We start from the raw sequence: 24,312 nt of genomic DNA, 5'->3' as shown, positions 1-24,312 counted from the left end.
AAGATTGTTATCACCTGTAAGATTGTTATCACCTGTAAGGCTGTTATCACCTGTAAGATTGTTATCACCTGTAAGATTGTTATCACCTGTAAGGCTGTTATCACCTGTAAGATTGTTATCACCTGTAAGGTTGTTATCACCTGTAAGATTCCCATTCCCTGTCCGTGTATACTTCTATATTACAGCTCCACCTCTTATCTTTCACAGGACGGATATACAATGTTATGTTAATAATAAGTTAGTAATTCCAAGCTATTGTTTAAATATTTTTCATACGTATATTAGCCAGCATACATTTCCAGATTGAACAGACCCGGAAGTGTTTAACTTATTCTGGATGTCTACAAGTTCGAGTGGAACTCATTACCCTATGAAAGGTCCATTTGTAAACTTATATTATCTGTTGAATGCATTTTGGCGTGAAATAAAGTGGATCAAGTAACTTTTCAGTTAAATGTTCATGTTTTGGTTTTGAGGACGCACCACTTGGTACACAAAAACCTTGTCGATCTCCAGAATTCAAAATGAATTCAATCACGATTATGTTGTTTTTCAAATGAGCGGGTACCACCCTATCTTGTTTGTGGCACTTCATCAAACATTACAGCTTAGGGGTTCCTCCAGCTTAGGGGTTCCTCTGTTTGGGTAAATACAGAAGGGAAGTATAAATGCCACTACTGAGGGAAGCAAGGAGTTCTGGCAAGAAAGCGCACATATCTGTAGATAGACTCTTTATTGATGATGTTCCTGAGAAACCTGCTACACCACCCCCGTATACCGGACCCCCAGCAGAGCTCATCTGCACAAGCCGAGCCAAGCCGCGCGTAGGAATACATTTGTGGCCAGAAGGCGATCACACCATGTCACCAGCCTGTCACCAACTATGCCCAACCACATCCAGCCAGTGTGACTGCCTCTGACAGCGACGTACAGCCATAACCATTACTGCAGGATATTCCGGTGAGGCAATTTCATGCTGTATGCTGTAGAGTATCAAATATTGTTGGTGACCGTGATAGCCCGCTGTCAAGTGTGGACCACATGGTGTGTGACCCTGTGTCCATAGTGCACAGGGAGGAAACTTTTCATAATGTTTTATGTCATACCCCAATTGGGATCACTAAGACACTGCCTGACTCCACTGTGTCAGCTGATGACTCTGTTTGTATGAAGTGGGTTGGTGATGAAACCCCACACTATCATCATACCGCAAAACATGACGCTGTCGATGCGATCGAGACCAGTGATGTTGGTTGCGCTACTCTCAGTCGCAATGTTGAACTGGGACTGAGAACGACGGAAAATTATGCCATAAATATGAATAGTGTTTGCAATATTGATGACTCTAGTTTTAACACTTCCAACGATGGGTCTCCTAAACTGCCCAACATACACCATTATACTGTAAATATATGTATACCACCACTAAGCATTACTGAGGTTAATATCCAAGCTTCTGACAATCGCCCTACCTCTTTACACTTTTTAAATTTGAATGTGTGTGGAACAAGGAGGCGATTAGAATACCCCGAGTTCATTGATCTAATTGATAACAATGATATACTAGGCTTCCAGGAAACCAAAACTGATATATTGGATGATATCCATATTGAGAGTTACCATGTCTATCTCCAACATAGGAGCAGTGCTTTAAGAAAATCAGGAGGTATCGGTTTTGCAATAAAAGAAAATTATGCTAAATATGCCAACCCCATTGAGGAAATGTGTGAGTATATTCTCTGGGTTAAAATGTCTAAGGGGCTATTTGATACCGAGCAAGACCTGTATTTAGGAGTAGTTTATATTCCACCCGAAAACTCTAAATACTTTAATGAAGATGAATACTATAAACTTGAACAATCCATATTACATACTCTATCCTTGAGTGATTATGTTGTACTGATGGGCGATTGTAACGCTAAAACTAGTAACCTGTGTGACTATTGTACCATAGAGAAACACATACTTGATGAGTTGGATATAGACATAAATTATTTGAGATCTGAACTCGAACCTCAAGCAGAACTCGATGATCTTTCTCTTCCAAGGGTTAGGTCGTCAAAGGATACATCACGAGGTTATAACTCGGGTGCAAAATTGATAGAACTGTGCAAGAATCTGAACTTATTTATATGCAATGGGCGTATGGGTCAAGATAACATGGTTGGGAACACTGCGTGTCTGGACAAGAGTGTGATCTTGTCGACAATGTGTCTTCATTTATTTAAAGATTTTGAAATTAAAAGTTACTGTTCATTGTTTTCTGATATACATTGCCCAATAAGGTTTTCTCTAGATAAATCAAAATGTTCAGAAAGTCAAAACCGCACAACAAAACCAGTGAAAAATAAGACGGGCTGTGAACCTAAGCCGGAAAGATTTGAGAATACTAAAAGACAGATATATTTTGATAATATCGATAGAGACCGGATTGATTGTCTTGTCAAATTAGCAAAGTCATTTCGTTTGGGAGTCGCTAAACCAAGCACAATGAATGATATAGCAAACGAAATCGCACATGTCCTAGTCGACGCTGCACGTGCAACATTCGGGGTGAGATCTTGCTACCGGCGTGATGCGGACGCTCCCACTAAGAGAAAGCAAAAACCTTGGTTCGGTCACGAATGTAAAAAACAAAGGAACTACTTCCGTAAGGCTAAAAAGAAATCTAAGAAAAGTAACACTATTGAAAATAGAAAGCTTTTCCGAGAGCAATCGAAGGCATATAAGAAATGCTTCGACAAACATATCAAGAAACATAGAAACGATTTATGTAATTTATTCAGAGCCAATCGAAAACAGTCCACGTGAATTCTAGAACGCTCTGAACAAGAATACGAGTAAGGTAAATAACACTGAGCCTGATATCGAACAAAATTGTGAATTCTATAAAGATATAAATAAAGACATGAATACAGACACAATTATTGATGAAGAATATCCAAATACTACTATGCACGATGATGAAATGCTCAATAGTGATATCACAATAGAAGAAATACGCAAAGCTGTAAAAAGTCTGAAAAATAACAGAGCTTCTGGTACAGATTGCATTGCAAATGAGTATATAGTAAACTCCTAAGAATTATTCGCACCCGTGTGTCTTGATTACTTTAATGCTGTGTTCAATACTGGTAACATACCAGATGCATGGCTAACCGGTGTGATCAAGCCTGTATTTAAAAAGAAACGTAACCAAACAGATCTAAGGGAGCATGGGTGTCCCAGTCGTCTGAGGCGCCGCTATTCGCTGTGCAGAGTTGCGTCCCTTGGTCGCGCCAGAAACCTATGATTGTGGGTTCGAATCCCGGTTCGCCCCGATTATGTTTCTAGGTTTGTCAGCACCATACCCGTGCTCGTGGGTTTCACCGAAGTGGTAACCGTCTGAGACCTGCATCACTTCGGGCTTTCCTCCCACATTAAGCTGACACGCCGTGATATAACTGGAATACTGTTAAAAACCCCTTTAAACCAAACTCACTCATTCACTCACTCACTCACTCACTCACCAGATCCAAAGTCTTACAGACAAATCACAATTTTGATTTGCTTGGGGAAACTTTTTACGAGTATACTAAATACACGATTGTCATCTTTCACTGATAACAATAGCATCCTGTCTCCCGCACAAGCTGGATTTAGGAAAAACTACTCAACAGTAGACAACATGTTTATCATCAATATGTTAAAGTATAGCAAACAAAAGTTGTATTGTGCTTTTATAGATTTCACCAAGAAAAACTATTATATTTGTCAGTGGCCCTGCTAAACGAAGTAAAACTCCAGTTCATGTTTGGTGGAAAACACCTCGAGATAGTAGATAGCTATGTTTACCTTGGTATAACATTCCATAGAAATCGAAGGATGATAAGCGCTATCAATCTATTGCCTCTGTTGCCAAGAAAGCTATGTTCTGTCTCCTGAAGAGAGCACGAAATATTAATCTACCTCTCGATTGCCTTATATCGGCGTTTGATTCTATGGTATCACCTATCTTGTTATATGGTTCAGAAATATGGGGATACGAAAATTTACAAATTATTGAGCGTGTACATTTAACATTTTTAAAAATTGCTTAAGAGCATCAACTCTAAACTTTATGGTTTAAGGCGAATAAGGCAGGGAACCTCTACGCATAACTATCTCAAAACGTGTAATTAAATTCTGGCAGAACATCGCAACACCTATGTGTGATAAGAAACTGTCACAAATGATTTATCACATTGTTGAAAGGAATCATGATGTAAGCAATCCCTGGCTAGAACGGATTAAAACTATATTAGATAACTGTGGCCTAACACACATATTCTATAACCCTAATACCAATAATACCACATGGCTGGTTGCAAAGGTAGGCTAGATACTACAGGATCAATTCCTACAAGAATGGAGATGCAATATGGCATCTGACGACAGAAAACCAAAATTTGAAAGATACCTTTTAATGACAAAAAAATATGCATATTCCAATCTTAAAATTCAGAACATATAACAATAATTTACCTATTGAAATCGGCCGTTGGAATAATGTAAAGAAAGAGGATCGTGTATGTGAACTGTGCAACTCTCCTTCAGTTGCAGACGAATTCCATTATCTGTTTAGATGCCAGGCTCTGTCAAAACATAGAGTTGTATACTGACCAACTGCTTACCAAAATAAATGGTCTAATTTGTATGCATTTAAGAGGTTATTGTCCAGTCAAAACATTAGAAATCTTAAGAGCCTATCGAGATTTATTGATGAAATATTTAAAGCAGTAAGAAAATACAAAACAGAAAAGATATTTTAACATATCCATGCATGACGTACTGTCATCTTGTCACATTGATATATTGTTTACATGCTTGCTCTTTTGTACTCTTTTGTACCACCGCCGGTGGTTTGGAGAGAAATAAACTGTTCAAAGTGTTTGAGATCACCTTACGACATGCACGGCATGCTGGAGACCCACTCGACCAGGAATCCCCTGGTGATGTTCGTACGTAGATACTCTTGCGGTAGGTGGGTGGCCCTACGACGCCGTTATTCGCTGTACAGAGTTCCATTCCTTAGCTGCGCCAGGATCCACTATACGTTCACCTATGTCATGATCCTTGGTTCCTCGGCAACTTAACCGCGTCAGTATCCCACACGAGCTTCAGGAAACACTTTATTCCTTGACTCTTGGGCATTTTGACTAAATGTGGTGACCACTAATCTACTAGTATTGTTTGTTTGTTGTTTAATGCCGCACTCAGCAATATTCCAGCTATATGACGGCGGTCTGTAAATAATCAAGTCTTGACCCATCTTCCCGAGGCAAGTGAGTTAACTGACTATAAAAGTCCAGTTTCCTCCCTTGCCGAACTAGGCTGGTATTATTGAGTTAAGCTTTTGCTGGACTAAAGAGTCTTTGCATCGTCCAATCAAAATCGCGCACCGAAATCGAAATCCGGTTCGTAAACTTTCGTGCAGATTTCGGTCGATTGCAAGATTTGCAAAGCATGTGCACCGCCAACTCGTTGCCAAATTTTCCAAATCTTTTCATAATTTAAATCAAGGTTTTTACGTGATTTGATGCACTTCGCGATGTAAGACCCGTTTTATCACAATATAGATCTTGATTATCGAGCAGATCGACCTGACTCGCCGCCGCCATTTTGTTTGAAACAAATGCAAGGGATACGAGAGGTGGAATCTGATTGGTCCATAGGAGAAGCTTGGAAAGGAAATAACTCGGTGGAAACTGGACTTTTAAAGTCAGTTAACTCTCTTGCTCGGGAAGATGGTCTGGACCAGACAATCCAGTGATTGACAACATGAGCATCGATCCACGCAATTGGGACCGATGACATGCATCAACCAAGTCAGTGAGCCCCCCCCCCCCCGTCGCGTTAAAGATTATATAGCGCCGTGGGGCGGACGTAAAATCTCTTACTTAGGCCACGTGTTGGGCCGGTCATTTTGTTTACCCGGGAAGAGCTTTTTCACGTACAAATGTACTGAAAACAATTATCCTTCCTTATACTTGTCATACTTAAAAATAGGATCATAATATAGCGGACACTATTTTCATGACCCTCTCTGAAACGATAATTTGCAAAAGCAATATTAAAAAATACCACTATGACGAAATACCAAGATCTCGATTGAGATTTTTTTTTCAGGTTGATCACTTTAATTCAAATTGGTAAATTCTATTTGCACTATGCTTGGTTTGTTGTATTCCAGCTATATGACGGCGGTCTGTAATTAATCGAGTCTGGACCAGACAATCTAGTGATTGACTCCATGAGCATCGATCTACGCAATTGGGATAACTGACCACCCGATCCCGCTAGTCGCCTCTTACGACAAACATTGTCGCCTTTTACGGCAAGCATGGGTTGCTGATGACCTAGTCTATCCCGGATCTTCACAAAGTAGAGCTAGTTTTATATAAACTTTAGCGATTTGGCAGCAACAAAATAGGACCGGGATATAAAATATTCTATATTGTGTATGCATAGTATTCAATGTTCTAAACAACATGACATGTATGGACTGAAAAGCATTTATTACATTGCATATACAAACCAAACACAAGATGAGCTGCCATTCTATTTTATAGTAATTTTGAAAAACAAATCCACAAGACTGAATTTCATGTAAATCGAAATTCTCTTCACAGGTAAAACTATTGAAAGAATAACACTTCGTCTTTGTAATATGTGTGGATCTGAGAGTGATGATCCAACGTTCCATATATATAATACATTATTCAAGAACATCGGTGATTTTCTTAATGAATCTGTAATAATATGTGGGGACTGGGATCTAGTTCTTGACCCGTCACAAGACTTTGAAAGTTATAAAAACAGTAATGATAAAAAGCTAGAAATACAGTACTGAACAAATAGAAAACATGACATGATAGATGTATGACGAGAACTAAATGAAAGTGCTCCAATATTCATCTTGTCGATTAATGTCCAAACGACAGTCTCGACATGATTTTTAGATGATTTTTTTTTTTAAAAATACAAGAATTCTTCGCGTAAAGGCTCTGGAATCCGAATCTCGGAAGCGTGAAAATATTCCGGATTTTATCAACTCCGGCAAATGAAAGTATGGTCTTAGAAACTTATTTCTATGATGAAACTTCGGGGAACGTTTTTAAGAAAAGTACCGATATGCAATCCCTGCACCGACGAGGCTATTCCAAAGGGGAAATGATAAAAATAATCCAGAGAAATCACAACATTGATCATCGAAAGTCTGCCGCTATTTATGAAATCTTTATAATACTTTTTTATATACTTCAGTGTGAAAGACCGAGTTTTCAGAAGTTGAGAAAAGTGATGTTTCCATTGCTGTGAAAAATAACAATTGGTATGTCACTGCAGTGAACATCACACTTCGACGGAACTATTGACAACAATGAATAATAAATGATATCTGGCACACAGTATGCGCCAATATCTGCCGAATATGTGGAATCTGCCATACACTTGAGAATCCGCCACGGATCAGGGTCCTACACATGTAATTTAACTTATGAATCATTCATTCTACCGGGTTGTGAATCAGGTCAGTGTCGCCATGTTAACATTGTCTAATGCCAACAGCCAAACTAGGGGCAAAGGTTACTGGAAACTGAATACTTCACTGCTCCGAAACGAAGGTTATATGAACCCTGTACCTAAAATATCAGAAGAAACAAAGAATATGCTGATGAAAACAACAACTAAACATCCGAAATACGAAAAATTCACCAATGGAAATCACAGAGGAAAAAAGAGAAAATACAAAACAGTTTGAAACAAAAAATATGTACTAGAAAATAAGTATTCAACGTATTGATGAAGAATCTTTTGCTGTATATCAAAATACAAAGCAGATTTAGAAATCAATAAGTGTGGAAGAATCTAGAACGATACAAATTTGAAATAAAATCCAGTGGTATGAAGAGGGTGAACAACATCTAGTTAAAAACTTTGAAAACAGAAATGACACAAGTAAACTCATAAATGTGCTAATTATTGACAATGGAGAGGTAATAATTCAAGGAGACGTGCAAGAGAATAACCAGTTAAGATTATCCGCCGAAACAGATTAATATTTGGCGTAAGGCGCAAAATAGCTGTGAAATAGGTGTTCTCGAAAAGGATAAACATGTCCTTCCCCACAGGTATAAAGCACCCGCCATTCTCACAATTTGCATTAAACAGTAGGCACTTATCGCCAGGCGCCGCACAGCAGTGCTTTTACTGATAGTGTTGAAGCCCATAAAAACGATGTGTTAATTGTGAAGTTACGTTTGTTGTGAACAAGTGAATAGATTTTCTTATGAATAAGGAAAAAAACAACAGAATTTCAAGAAATATCAAAAGGAGTAAAAACATAAAAAATACAAATACAAATAGCCCGGGTAATCATGGCTTCCGTGTCAATCTCTTACAACTTCTTTAGAAAAGATTTAGACATTTGTGTCTACAGATTTTTCAAACACAAAATTAATAACAATAAATTAACCACAATGATTAGTAGGAGTGTTATCACACGTATCCCATATCAAACAAGGACAGACACACTTTGAAGAATTGGCGGTCAATATCTCGACTTAAGCTACTTTATAAAATACCAAGTACGTGTACAGCCAACAGTATGCATCTAACTCTAAATACTATTAATTCATGGAAACCAGACAAGTTTCATTCCAGGAAGGTCACAAAATCACCAGTTACCAGTGATAACATCAGACTGTTTGAAGCAAAAAAACGAGAAACCAGCTATTATCTGTTTTGAAAAAGTGTGTCCCAAAAGTAATGATGAAATAATTTGAAAAATATGGTTTTGGCCCTCAGATGTATTCACATATTAACTAATAATACTACGTCATGTGTAATATCAAATGGTCATTTGTCATCTATTTTTTAAAATGAAAAGGTCTGTAGACAGGGTGACCCAATATCACCCTATCTTTTCATCCTGACACTTCGGATAATGAGAAGAAAGGATAGGACTAAAACAGAAGAAATATAAATAAGCACAATATCCAGGTAACACAGTATGGCCACCGACCTGCTCACGCCTCATTGAACACAGTGTCCACACAGGGAATTGCTTAATCCCTCATGATAGAGACTCTAAAACTCTTTTGTATCATTCGGCAAAAGTGGTTATTCCCAATGTGGCGCTTCTCTGTGTGACCCTTTGTCGAATTGCACAGAAGGGAGCTTAGAGCCTCTCGTACCAGGGTTGAATCAATTCCCAGTGTGGGCACTGTGTTCAGTGAGGCGGGCGGGGACCGCAGATCGGCAAACAGGTTAAATAAAGCGGAGGTCATTTCATAGTGGATGTGTTGAAACGAAGGCGGCCATTGCCCCTAACACCCCCTCACGTGACATCCCCGTCTACCTGTTCAAACGAGTACAAGAGGAAAGAAAGCCGAGAGCATTTCAAATATGGACCGTGGATAAAAAAGGATTGATTACTAAAACAAGGTAACTCTATGCCTCCTTGCAGTGATGTTTACAGAACTGTAACAAACTGTTTTCCATTTTGAAAGTATCACAAATGTTTGAATGTGTTATTGCATGACATTTTGACCAAAAAATGGCAATGCGCTCTCCAAGGTGATCGCATAAAGCAATTAACTGATATTAACTGATATTAACTGAGTGGAACCGCGCATATATCACCCGTCTTCACCCGTCCTATCCTCAAGGTCACACGCCTGTCTCTATCGATCTCTACATCAGTCGCAGGCACGGACCATTTGATAATCTCAGAGGATGAAGGCCAGGTATTTTATCAAAAACAATATATTGTCCCTGAAATTGCTTGAACAAATATGCTTCAGACTGTTAAAAGAAATGAAATTGTCTGGCAACGTTGGTAAATGTTCAATGTTCTAATTTTGCTTCACTGTGCCAGTCTGTCGCGCATGTTTGTCAGTCGACCGATACATACGATGCACAAAGCAATATCACATACTACCCCTGCTTTGATTACGAATTATGACCCCGTTCTTACCTTGACTTTGGGCATAAAGTAGGGAGTTCGAGTATTATTTATTAAGTACTATACAGGCCACAGACCCTTTGTACAAACTGTATGACACATATTTATGGCGACAATCACAATGATAAAATACGTGTTCTTTCTTCTTTACTATGATACTGATATTTAGCGATATTAATAATGAGCTTTGTGTTAGTTGTAGATAAAAGAATATTAAACTAATGGACATTTGGGTGTAGATAATATTTTGAAGGAACATAGAGATGGCGCAGGTGAGTATATGCAGGGCACACTAGCAGGAAATGAAACTCGTCTTCTATGAGGCCAACTTGACATAGTTTGCCAAATCTTTCTTCACGAAGGATGTTAAGTTTTCTACCGGCTACTATTTCCAGCAAGTGTGCACTGCATCAAGACCTTGACCTACATGACCGGAATTTACTCACGGTTACACAAATAGACATATTCTTCACACTTCAACGTTAATTTAAAATGAGAATAGGACATTTTAGAGCTATTACATAAACTTCTGTGTCCTGGTTGTTGGAAATTGTCGTTCAAACATTGCAAAAACATCGAAGTAAATTCCTGTACATTACCGGGTGATTGTGATAACCAAAAATGACCGAATCCGAGAGAAAATAACGTTGTTCTGATATTAGTAACCCAGTTCTTCTTTCCTTGACTATAGTATAGATACATCATTTCATAACACTTTTGGGGTAAACGGGTACCCGGCATACACATTAAATGTAGCCAATATTTAAAAGCTCTAATCTTTGCATTGATATGTAAATTGAATTTGCCACATTCAGCCAATACACCGCTACTTGATGTACACTGTTTAACATTCAATAACCATTTACACGCATATAAATGAACTTTCTCAACTTCTTCTATTTTATGAAATGCCCATATTTCTGACCCATACAATAACATAGGTGATATCTTAGAATCAAATAATCTGACACGAAATTTTGGGGAATAAGACTGTTAACAATTAATGCTTCTTAATAGGTTAATTAATACAATTGTAGCTTGAACTGCCTTGTTACTTAAAGCTTGTGTCCGTGACAGCCTGCTGCCTAAAACAAACCTAAATATTTATACCCTTGTGTGAGTTCCACAAGTTGTCGATTCAAATATCATTTTTTACTAAAGTACTGTCGGAAATGCTAGAAAACTGCTTTTCTGGCTTCTTTTAATAAATACGAGTCATAGGACTATAAAAAGAGCATATATCAAAATAACGCAAATTGCCCTAATCTGGCCTATCCTAACTGACACTGTGATTACCCTTCAAATGTACTTTTACAGGTAAAATGATGATAAACTTAGAAAATATTCGTGTGTTGTCATGCATGTATGAAATGGCCTATAACCTGAGGTAAATTACCTAATACCTGTCCCGAGGTGATGACCTCACACAGTCCCGTGCATTCTCCCAGGTGCAAATGTCACCGAGTTGGGGGTGGTCTCAAAATATTGCTGTTATTGTACTTAATTGACATGCGTTGATGAGGTAGCAATTTAGGATATGTACTGCATTATATTTGCTTGGAAACATGATGGACCAGTTAAGAGCTATGAAACTGGATGAGTATTGGAAGGTTGCGGTTTTGGAATCCAGAAGTAGTTGTTGTTCTACAGATGGTTTCTTGAGGTAGCATTTATCTCCGCTGATGACGTATGTGAATCTGTACTTTTGAATGTTGTGTTATGTCTTGCCACGAAACCTGTACATTTAGCCAAGATAAACACAACAGGGTTGAGCTCACAATGTCTGACTGCCGTACGTAAGACAACGTAACCGTGTTGTGCCGCCAGCACATATGTCTTGTACTTTACTGGTTTCTTATTCAGCCGAATTTTCTCCATGAGTTGAACTTTCGGTTTCATATGGTCTGAAGTCGAGCAAAGTCATATGTTCCTGTATGGTCGCCTTCAGACTACTCATGGTTTGGGCGACAGTATCTGATTCCCAGACGTTATATTAACTGGCGTTATCCATGACAATCACACTGGCGTTGTTTAAAATGGGCAGTAGCTGAAGTTCCAACCAGTCTATGAACACATCACCTCCTATGAAAATCACCAGTGTTTTTCTTCGCCTCGAAAACATCCATCAATAAGCCCCATATCATGGGTTGCAGCGTGCACAACAATGACACGATTACATTTACCTGATGGTCTATGGGTGCCTTTTGTCCATCTGCCAATAGCCACATGTAGTCAGTGGAATGATTCACCAAGGTAAATTATCTGGACGCCCTGACTGTGATAGTTATGAATGGTTCGGAGATAATGTGACCTCACAGACAGGATGGAATATTTTCCCCTGAAAAGTGCTCGGTCATCGCCACGCGCAGTGTATCGAAATCCCAAGCAATAGTTAGTGCAGTCCGGGAAACATTACTTGTATCTTTAATTCCTTCCAAATTTTACTACAAGGGTTACCTTCTGCTCATAAAGCTTGTACACTATACGCCTAATCACCCTCTATCAAAGCTGTCTAATATCCTTTTACGGCCCAGTTTTGTTTTTGAGACCACCCCTATACCTGTTTAGTTTTCTTATCATACCGTAGACTTGATGGTATGAATAGAAAACCCCATAGCTTGGGCAGTTCGGTATTTCATCCTATCTCAATTAATAAATGGTTTCCCTCTATCACTCTAAAGTGTAAAGACCTTGTATGCATATCCAAGTACAGATTCCATATCGTGTACCTTGGTTATGGCTATGCAAGTGTAACGTAACATGCATCATGGGAGCAATGTTAACCAAAAAAAACGCAGCGTCATTTGTCATTTTAAAAGCTGCACTTCTAAAATTTTCTCAAAATGATTTTTGTTTGTGGAGTAGATGTTTTATGAAGACTACATTATTATCATTGTAACGGAGTCACGTGCGCATATTTCTATAGTCCGTTTCAGTCTGCCATCATTGGACTTTGAATAAATGTAAAGTTCCTGTTTTCGTTAGAATGTGTCTCCTGTAAACTTGTCGATCGGACTCCTTGTGACTAAAATACTTCAAGCCACAGGTAGGGCGATCGGCAGTTACTCGATATTTCAATAACAACAGTCTGTGAAAAATTATATCCCTTTTCAACAGGCAAAAAGCAGTTTTCTAGCATTTCCGACAGTACTTTATTATTCAGCCGCCCAGAACAATTTTAGTTTTTTCAATATTAACTGAAACAATATTAACCAACATACTCCAGTCCACACAATACTTATAATCCCCTAATAGTGTCTGAAATTAAAATCAAATCATCTGCAAAGAGCAATAAAAAAAACCTTATATAATATCAGGATGTAGTACTTCAGATAACTGCTCCTGTTCTATTGTGTGTAAACATTCGTTTATGAAATTGTTCACACAATGTGGAATATGGAAATCATCTCTACAGACTTGTAATACGGTTCCCTATGTGTGTTTTGTCAATGAATAACGCTCCATACAGTCTTGGAATCATATTATGACATATGAGGAGCTTTTTAGAAATATAAAAATATGAATATGTTCCACATATATTGAAACGGTTCACATGACTACGACATGGAGCTAACATTTTTCTTTGGTTTTGCGGAATTTAGGTTCGATAACCTACCAAGAGTTGTAAAATGTATTAAAGAATTTGAACCAATCATCAGTTTCAAAATAGTATTATACCCTCATTTATACATATTGTGTTCCGGACATTTAAGTTGATATGTTTTTTCTAACTGATCAAGCAAGCTGATGTTTCAGTACAGAATATTAAAAAAAACCCATGTCGGTTTCATGCCTGAGAATGTGAAAAAAATATCTTGTACTGAAATATAAGAATTTACACACTTTCATAAAAAAAAAAATATTCATGATCAATGATATTTTGTTCAGGATATTATTATTGAATTTTCTGATTACATTCATATTTTTCCAGGTATTCGTCGATCATTTAAAAAAACGTATGTACCAAATGATTATCAACTCACCTTGACATGACTTTGTGATGTATTAATTAAATATCTACAGGCTGTCACAACAGCACTGTTATGTGAAGACAATTCGTTTTTTCACAACCAGTACTGTTTTCACAAACAGTGATACCAGTTTTAAATTGATGCGTTGTTAGGTATTCACGGGGGGTGTTGATGGATTATACATACCAAGAGTATATCTACTATCTAGTGCGGGTCTAACTGTGAATATGTACCGGGGATGGAGGGTTGGGGGGTTAGGGGGTATGATCTGGTTCTCCGGGTTATCCGTACATACACGCATCTATCTGATGTCAAAGAGATGACTGACAAATACTGTTCCTAAGACTGGCTATTGGATATTCGGTATGGAGATGGGATATTTTATTTCGATTATAACTTAGTTATACTAATGAGCCTTGATTTTTATTGTTTGTTATTTTAGACAAAAATATAACCATTTTCGATTTCGATGATCGATTTCGGTTTCTATATTAAAGTGAGCATTTTACTTTGTAAACGAAACCAAACGTGTCTCGTCAGAAATAAGATTTTCAAATACAGCTATTTCAGATGGAAACAAGTAGTGAGCACCAACGTAGCGGTGCTTAAGTATGTACTAGGTGTACATATAATATTTGCCTGACATAAAACAAACACAAGGGCGGTGGGGTAGCCTAGTGGTTAAAGCGTTCGCTAGTCATTCCAAAGACCCATGTTCGATTCTCCACATGGGTACAATGTGTGAAGCCTATTTCTGGTGACCCCCGCTATGATTTACTTAGAATAGAATGTACCACTGAAAATCAGTGATGACACCAGGTGTTCGCAAAGAGGAAAATCAGTGATGACAGCTGTATATGTATTTGTTCTTTTGTCAAATTGCGTTGTCGTCAATGTACCCTAATAGCCTTTTGGGCTCGATAGGTGCATGTGAACAAGGTCGTAGTTAACTTTATTTGACTAAGATTTAAGATTATTAATTTCTTAATCAAGTTAACTTTCACAAGGAAAAATGTTTTCCATAAAATATCCAGGGGGGGCAACTGACCCCCGACCCCACCCCACCCCGGCTACGGCACTGGTGAACTAATCTGTAGCACACATTGCACGGGTTTTGAAATACAGTCTGTTGTTCACAGGCGACAATAGGGTCGTGACAGGCGACAATTTGGGCCGTATGGTGACGCTCGGTGGCTTGGTTTGTTGCATGTCCTCGAACCCTGACGGAGCTCCCTAGGACGTTATCGGATATCTAATACTGGTATGAGTGGTCCTGACCCGACTATGTCCAGACTGCACTTGGTGTTAGCATACTGAGTTCATCAACCTAAATCCTCTCTATTTGAAGCCAGGATTGACATCTGAAGTTATGATTATCGCAAAATATTTGCCAGGGTATTCATTTCATAGATATTATCTTTACGCATCCAATAGGACAAAACAAGACAAGACAAGACAAGACAATATATTCAGTATGGAGGCCAATGGCCCAAAATACAGACACATAAAGGTTTCATTTCTTAGCGTTATTACATCCACACACACACACACTGTATGTATGTATGTCTGTGCATGTTTTTGACAACCTGGTACAAAGAACACTACTATATATATATACACACACACATACACATACACGCATGTATATAGGAGAAGTACTTAAGGGTGCAATTAGTAGTGTTCTTTGTACCAGGTTGTCAAAAACATGCACAGACATATATACATCTAGCACAGACACACATATCGTATGTTGCATTATTGGAAAATGGGTGTGGTATTGAATATGTTTCTTATTAGAAATAGGCGTGCTAGAAACCTGTAATAGCTTGTTGGGATCCCCGTGACGACGTGTCGGGTTGTGCCAGCACGATTCCTTTGCTCGTGGCTTTCACAAAAGCGGTAAACGTTTAAAGCGATCATTACTTCGAGCTGTTCAAATAAATAACTGCGACAAAACATTTCCACATTCATAAGATATCTCTGCCGAGTCCATTGTGCGAATCCGATTATATCATGAATAAATGATTAGGAATCTCTATAATATCGTGATGATAGGAGATCTCAGCACCCAGTCAGCAGCGAGTGCCCCGGAAATCCCCCCGAGGTACCGGGACACAACTGAGATCACACTCACGACCGGCTAGCTCCGGGGTGGGGCCAGACTGAATAGGGGTGTGGCCAGACTGAATAGGGGTAGGGCAAGGGCAAAGGTGTGAATGGTGTCCAGGTAAATTTTACGACACTTCACAGTGACTGAAAGTCACCAGGACTGTGATGACACAGCCAGTGTTAGTTTCAATTTTTGGAACGTTTCAGGACTTGTATATAGGTTAATGGACAATGACCTACATCAGTATGATATAATTGGCCCCACAGAATTTGGGTCACTGACCATGATTTATCAGAAATATTTACTGAATATGAGTATGTGTACAAATGTGCAGACAAATTAGCAGACCATGGAAGACTCCCCGGTGGAATTACAATTTTGATTAAAAGGATGTCTTTTAAGTATCTCATCTCTATTAAGATAACAGAAAATGCTATTTTCTTTGTATTTGACAGGTCTATGTTTGGTTTTATCACAATTTCTTATATGCATGTGCTTACATCCATCCAGAAGGTTCCACATGTTACACTAAGATGTCAGCAGATTGTGAAAATGGAATCGATATATTTCACGAGAATCTGTATAATATTTTAACATCTGAAAATTACATGTATATTCTCTGTGGCGGAGACTTTAATGCCCGCACAGGAACAAAGGCTGACTTTATTGAAGATGTCATAGTTGAACAAACAGAAAAGCCTTGCCAGTCGCGTTACGACTTCATACTAGATTATTTTAAAGAAACACGTTACTCTGTGGATAAGAACATTAATGCCTTTGGTAAATCTTTACTAGATTTGTGTTCAATTTTCAACGTACATATCATGAATGGGAGATGTGGATCAGACTCAGGACGTGGAGATTACACATTTATTGGATCACTCTGTGCCAGTCTTGTGGACTATGTAATTGCATCATCTTTCGAGATTTCATCACGTGCTGACTCTCCACATCTTCCAGTTTCTGTGACTTTACGGACGCTTCATCCTCACCCATGTAGCAACAATAGTTCTCGTAGTGATAGCGTTCCTGATTCTAAGTTTGTTTGGGATGTTCAGCACTGTGAAACTGTCAGAGTAAATTAACTTACAGATGAGGCACAGACTGTGCTAAACATGTCACAGGAAGAAGTGTCCGTCAATATTAATAAGAGTATCGATTATATCGAATTGAAACGACAGAGGTGTAAGTACCTAAATAAGTTTAGACAACTTAAAGACAGGGATTCATTACAACTTTATAATGCAGCAAGAAATAAGTACAATGCCATTTGTAGACAAAAACCGAAATAACTACTTCCCAAAATAAAGGATACTCTTAGCAAACAGTATAGATGACTCAACCCAGTTCTGGTCAATATTAAGAAAACTTAGAGGAAAATATTCCCAAGGCAATGATATCAGCTCAGGAGAATGGGTTTCTCACTTTAAAACTCTTTTCGAATCAAATAGTAATGATATGGGTATAGACCATGTACATACTACAGAGTGTGACCGAAATCGTGAAACTGATGATGTCGTAACTGACATTTTAGATTCTCCAATTTCTTTTCAGGAAATAATGAATAGCATAGATAATTTGAAAAAACAATAAATCGCCTGGAATTTACAAAATGCTACCGGAATTATTCAAACACTGTGCAGATATCATAATACCATATTTATCACTTGTTTTTTATCATATTCTACAGAGTGGGAATTTCCCCGAATCATGGACGGTTGGCATAATTGTCCCCATCCATAAACATGGTGATATTAACAATACCATTAACTACCGAGGTATAACACTTTTAAGCATCTTTAGTAAATTGTTCATATACATTATAAATAAAAGATTACAGAATTGGGCAGATATAATGGGAAAATTAGTGAAGCACAAGCTGGTTTTCGACAGGGATATTCTACCATCGATAATATTTTTACACTACAGAGTCTAATAGAGAAATGTCTTAGTAAAAGAGGTGGAAAATGTTATGCACTTTTCGTTGATTTTTAAAAGGCGTTTGACAGAGTAGATAGAACAAAACTATGGACACTGTTAGAATCGCACGGGATTAGCTTGAAAATGAGTAATCTTTTGAGAAGTATATACACCAATGTTAAAGCCTGCGTAAGAAATAATAACGAACTGTCAGAAAGTTTTACTATTGATTTAGGTGTTAGACAAAGCTGTATAATGAGTCCGTTTCTATTTTCTTTTTTCATTAATGAATTAGCTACTCAAATACAAGAAACTTGCTCCCATGGTATACAGTTACATCCAGATCTTACGGAATTATTTCTGTTGCTGTTCGCAGATGATGTCATACATTGCTCCACGAAAGTGATTGGTTTGCAAAGGCAAATTAATGAACTTGAAAAATTCTGTAAAGAATAAAACTAAGTTGTAAATACAGAAAAAAACAAAAGTTATAGTCTTTAAAAATGGGGGAAAACTAGCATCAAATGAAAAATGGTTTCACAATGGAGAAATTTTGGAAACCACATCTTCCTATAAATATCTGGGTGTTTATTTCACAAATCAACTTTCATGGTCTTTTCACGTCAGTCAAGCTGCTATACAAGCTAGAATGGTTTTGACTGGTATATTAAGACAGTCTCCATTTCTAAGAGTCATCTCATTTAGACCATATTTTAAAATTTAAAAGATAATTCCAATACTACACTATGGTGCTGAAATCTGGGGTATAAAAATTCATGATCAAATTGAAAAAGTACATTTGTTTGTGTGCAAGAAATATTTAGGAGTTAAAAATAGTACGTCCAGCATAATGGTATATGGAGAAACGGGACGATATCCGCTGTATATTCAATCCTACTTAAAAGTTATTAAATACTGGCTTCGCTTGATAAACATGAATAATGATAGAAACCCCAGGAAGTGCTATGATATGTTATAACTCTACGACAGTACTGGAAAACGAAATTGGGTAACGAACGTAAAAGAATTATGATTTATCACGGGTTTTAATTATGTGTGGTGTAATCAGTGTGTAGAATTAGAACCGCTCTTTTTAATGTCCTTCACCCAGAGACTAAAAGATATGTATTTGCAGAAATAGCTAGACTTAATGTCCAAATCAAATAAATGTTTATATTATAGAATCATGAAAAGTAATATTGAAATTGAGGCGTACCTCTGTAAACTTGAGTTTAAAAAATTTAGCACGATTTAGATGTTCCTCTCACAACCTGTATATAGAGACTGGTAGATATAATCACACTGATAGAAGAGACAGAATATGCACGTTGTGTAACACAAATTCAATTGAAGATGAGTTTCACTTTCTCCTGGTATGTCAAGCTTACAAACATTTACGTGATGAATATTTGCCATCTTTCTACTCTGTAAACCCGAATGTTCATAAGTTTGTAGATCTTTTAACTTCATCTAATGATACTATGTTATGTAACCTGTCAACATATGTTTATCACGCTATGTCACATAGAAACAGAATTGTTAGTTAACAACCACGTCACCTACATGTAAATACGCATTGTACTATAGACCTGTGGCATTTTAAGTACTGAATAAACTGATTGACAAGATAGGAGATCCTACGAACCATCGATATTGTGCCACTCACTCACTCACTCACTCACTCACTCACCATAATATAAGCCTGTCCTTCAAACTGTGTAACGTAATACCTTTGAACGACCATCTTTATGGTCCAATATTATTTTTTATTTTTTTTATTGAAATTTATTATTATAATTGTCTTTGCTTTTTCTTACTTCACTGAAAACGGTACGTTTCACTGTGTCTATGTCTCATTCTGGTGTTGTCTACTTTACAGGCATCAGCTGTAACGACAGATCAAGTCAGCCTCAACCAATGATGACGATGCAGCGCCGGAAGCCTTTTGTCCTTATGATGCTCACTGGCGCGTGCATCCTGCTGATCCTAGAACACGTTGTGCTGCCGCCTTTCACGAGTATGATGGGAGGTGATACTACGTCCAGTCCTAGAAAGACGTGGGAGAAAATTGACTGGGCCCAGCCCCGCTCAAGTTCTGGCAAGACGCAGGTGTACAGATTCAACGGTAGTCAGATGCAGAAACTCCACGAGTTCTGTACGTGGACCGTTCACCTGGACTGCGTTCCTCTGAGGACGTCGTCGGGCGCGATACCGATACATATACACGACGTCGTGGTCGACAGGTTTGTGTCCAAAACTTTAAAGGAGGTTGGGACATGGGAACCAGAAAATATAGATCTTATTGGCTCAGAATTGAACAAGGACCCTGAGCTTGGCTTCATGGATCTAGGATCTCATGTTGGCGCCTACTCCCTGTCTGTGGCCAAGTTCGGGAGGAAGGTGGTATCTGTGGATCCGCTCATAGAGAATGTCCAGCGACTGTGTAAGTCCATTCAGAAGAGTGGCTTCACAGACAGGATGACCATCATATTCAACCCTCTCGGGGCAAACAATAGCCTTGTCAATTTCAAACGGGAAGTGGACAACGTTGGCGGTACAAACGTTGTGGCGTCGTCGGGTTCGTCCCCTGCATCACCGTGCGAGGAATCAGCAGACTCGTATACAATAACTCTTGACGACATCTTGCCCTATCTGCCTTTCAAGAAGGCAGTTATAAAAATGGACATACAAGAGTACGAATACTATGTTATCTCAGGTGCCAAGAGGTTTTTCAAGGAGATAGATGTTCCAGCAATTCTTATGGAATGGGTGCTTATGAAATCAGATGTCAATGGAAACAGACTGGTAGATTTATTATTAAGTTTAAATTATTCTGCCTACGAGCCACGTATTGGGGGCGAAAAGCTCGACCCGAAGCTATTTAAAACTTGGCCATATGATGTTATATGGAAAAAATAGATTTTTTTACCATTAATCTTCTGCCACGACCACTACTAATACTAACGCATGACCATCAATGGTGTATACACTCATGTGCCACGTGCTTGTCACCTAGCCATACATTCCCAGAGTTTTCTGTGTTATTTCAGTGTAGAATAAGTAGATACAGTATCACCACATAAAATAGTCAATCAATATGTATATAGTAAATGGAAAATAATTATTGCCAGTTAAGTACGAATGATTTTTGTTACGTATTTCAAAGCATATTCTATACAGTTAAAATAAGAAAAAAATACACATTTTCCTAGATTGTTGGTGGCTCAGTCGTCTAAGGCCAGGTTTACACAGTGCCGACTATGGCTCCGAATTCAGATCAGACAGTGCTACGACACGGAAAGAGAAAAAGTCGGATTACTATCCACAATGATCTGGAATGTCCTATCATCGTCTAAACGCAGTCGTATACATTCGTAACAGAGTCCTACGGATCGGGAAAGGTTCCGAGAGGTCGGCCAAGCACTCCCGACAGTATGTTGCGTCCCGTAATATTCGGGAAACGATTTTGTCTAGTCGGAATACAATCGTGACTATGTCGTGACAGATTCTGCTGAATCGGATCAAAATCGTAACAATGTCCTGTGTTGTCCAGACTACCTCCTGTGAGCGGGGCGCTGTCGTGATGAACGGGTATGAATTGTTCATTGCCGTTTCTTGTCGCTTGAGTCAGATTGCGTCCAGATCTTGCCGAATGGCGGTTCACTGTCCGGTCACTGTCTGATCTCTGTCGGATCGCATCGGGAGAATCGGGACGCTGTCGGGACAGATTCGGTCGTTTTTGACCATGCGGAAGATACAATTCGGGTCGGATTGAGAATCGGTACGAATTCGGGACTCTTCCTGAACCATATCTGATTGTTTGTGAATTTCCCGCCACGAATCACAGGATCTTGATCAGACCTTAGACAAATTTTAATCGGGAATGGTCCTATCAAGGACCAGTAAAAATCCTGAAAGTGTGACTGAGGCCCTAGGCACTGCAACACCCTGTGCAGAGTAGCGTCCCCGATTATGTTTCTAGGTTTGTCAGCACCATACCCGTGCTCGTCGGTTTCACCGAAACGGTAAACGTCTGAGACCTGCATCACTTCAGGCTTTCCTCTCACATTAAGCTGACACGTTGTGATATAACTGGAATATTCTTCAAAGCGGCATTAAATTCAACTCACTAACTCAAAGAAAATATATTTATTTCGCATCGGCAATATTTGGGACAACGCGACGGTTGGGTACTGTGCTTCTTTAAGTCTCATTATGATAACCATGATCATCATCCATCATCATGTATAACATAAGTTCCAAATATGTTCGAATGAAAATCAATTCAACATCGCAAAATATGAATGCACTGAGCGTCTTAACTTGTACACAAAACATAATCTATCAACAAGGATGAAAAGTAAGCATATTTAATATAGACTGGTATGAGAATCCATGATATCTATAAATATATTTACTTTTCATGACGAATGTATTAAACATACTTACTGTTCATCCGTTTATAAATATTATGTAACTTGTGTATAGTGCTACGTGTCGATTCCCAAATTGAAACAATATGTTAATCCAGGAATCTACGTAAAATAACTTAATGTGATGTGATCTAAATGCCTGTCGTACTAATTGTGCGGGAGATGCGGACACACACGCTACTCTCCCCTTATATACAGTCCGACTCACTTCCAAAAAACAAGGGGGCACGCGATTCGCTGTGCAGAGTTGCTCACTTGGGCACGCCAGAAACCTATGATTGTGGGTTCGAATCCCGGTTCGCCCCGATTATGTTTCTAGGTTTGTCAGCATCATACCCGTGCTCGTGGGTTTCACCGAAGTGATAAACGTCTGAAACCTGCATCACTTCGGGCTTTCCTCCCACATTAAGCAGACACGCCGCGATATGACTGGAATACTGTTAAAAGCGGCGTTAAACCCAACTCACTCACTCACTCCAAAAAACAACAGAATATTCGATACCACCCCGCGGTATACCGGAAGTTAACACACCACACTGGTCTCTAAATATACTTACTTCCTGACGACTGCTAAGATTAAATGGCACTTATTCCCGACGACTAATCACTGCCCAAACACAATGCAATGAGCGTCTACCGGTTCTCAACAGAAACAATATAAACACAGTTACAATCATTGTTCGACAATAAAATACACTGCCATGTAACAAGAGATTGCCAGTTATTAACACTGACCCTTTATTCACTAATTACACATTTATACATTGTTTAGATTTAAGCCTTGGAAAGCCCAAGTGAAGGCTGATGTTATGTCATTGTAGCTTGGCTATTTGTCACTGCAAACTTCAGTAAACTACATTCATAACGAACACGCTTATACCGAACTGTTTCTTGATGCCGTCCATTTTCTGTATAGATGTTGTACATATAACGTACTACGGTTATAACGAATTAAAATTAGTGTCCCTCTGAGTTCGTTATAACCGTAGTTTACTGTAGATCAAGACAAAGTGGTAAGTTCCCTTCTGGTTGTGAACAAATGTGCCACATATTTGAAACTTAATTGTGTGTGCCATATCGGCAATATGTGAAGTTCGTGCATCAAATGCATTGCAGTGGATTCTGTTCACTGACAAATTTAATTGATCTTGTTGAGACATGAGAGAATATTTCAACATGAAGTAAATGTAATCACTGATACTTGCTCTTTTTGTGTCTAATGTGATGTTTGATTAGTCTGCCAGAATTAAATTATTTATAAATTGCTGTGTGATTTCTCTTTGTTGTGTATGGAGACTGTAGAATGGTCCAGTACATGCATGTTGCGAGTAGCGTTATCGCTGATATGCATGTTATGTTACCCTGAGTATCATCTAGCATTTCGCGAGTGCGTCCGTTCGTTTGACCAGCACTTCAGCTGATAGGGACAACGGTCAAGGAGCATCTTCACGGGAAGCATTCAAACACTGCTAGTACCCTCCATTCGCACTGACAAATTATGCTCTGATATCTCGATATAAGGGTGGAACCCGATGTGTGCTGAGTGCAGTCAGACGTACGGACATGTCTTCCTCTGGGTATAGGACAACAGGCCGACACCCGTGTTACTGAAGTCTCCTCGAGGCCGTTCACAGGGAATTCCCAGCAAGTAAGCACCTAGGTTTTACTTTACAAAGTAATTGTACATGGAAAATTCATTGATGATACTGAAAGGAAATGTTGTCCTCTGGTTAATTGTTCCAGAAGTTTTTGGTATCGTCTTTCCCGAACTACCTTAGAAACTATGCACAAATCATTTATTTTACTCTGAGACCATTATTGTTTATTATCTATATCAATGACATTGTTGAAGGAATAAATAGTAATATAAGACTATCTGCTGATGGCACATCT

General features: G+C 38.6%; 1 protein-coding gene across 2 annotated transcripts; it reads left to right on the top strand.

Moving 5' to 3' along the window:
- Nucleotides 1-843: 843 nt before the first annotated feature.
- On the top strand, nucleotides 844-22,768 carry LOC124126967. Of its 2 annotated transcripts, none has more exons than XM_046490493.2 (2): nucleotides 844-960; nucleotides 19,866-22,768. In XM_046490493.2, the coding sequence occupies exon 2, from the start codon at nucleotides 19,904-19,906 to the stop codon at nucleotides 20,903-20,905; it is 1,002 nt and encodes a 333-aa protein (XP_046346449.2). In that variant the 5' UTR covers nucleotides 844-960; nucleotides 19,866-19,903; the 3' UTR covers nucleotides 20,906-22,768. The 2 variants fall into 2 exon arrangements, with proteins under 2 accessions (XP_046346449.2, XP_046346448.2); XM_046490492.2 differs by lacking the exon at nucleotides 844-960 and adding an exon at nucleotides 9,220-9,465.
- Nucleotides 22,769-24,312: the final 1,544 nt, after the last annotated feature.

The sequence above is a fragment of the Haliotis rufescens genome, unplaced genomic scaffold (assembly GCF_023055435.1).
Source record: "Haliotis rufescens isolate VD_foot unplaced genomic scaffold, xgHalRufe1.0.p SCAF_26, whole genome shotgun sequence".
NCBI classification, from domain to species: Eukaryota; Metazoa; Mollusca; class Gastropoda; order Lepetellida; family Haliotidae; genus Haliotis; species Haliotis rufescens.
The sequence above is the reverse complement of the archived record's forward strand: the minus strand, read 5'-3'. Positions and strand labels throughout refer to the sequence as shown.

Coding starts and splice junctions, on each gene's coding strand:
- LOC124126967 (XM_046490493.2), top strand. CDS start 19,904: ATGATGACGATGCAGCGCCGGAAGCCTTTTGTCCTTATGATGCTCACT.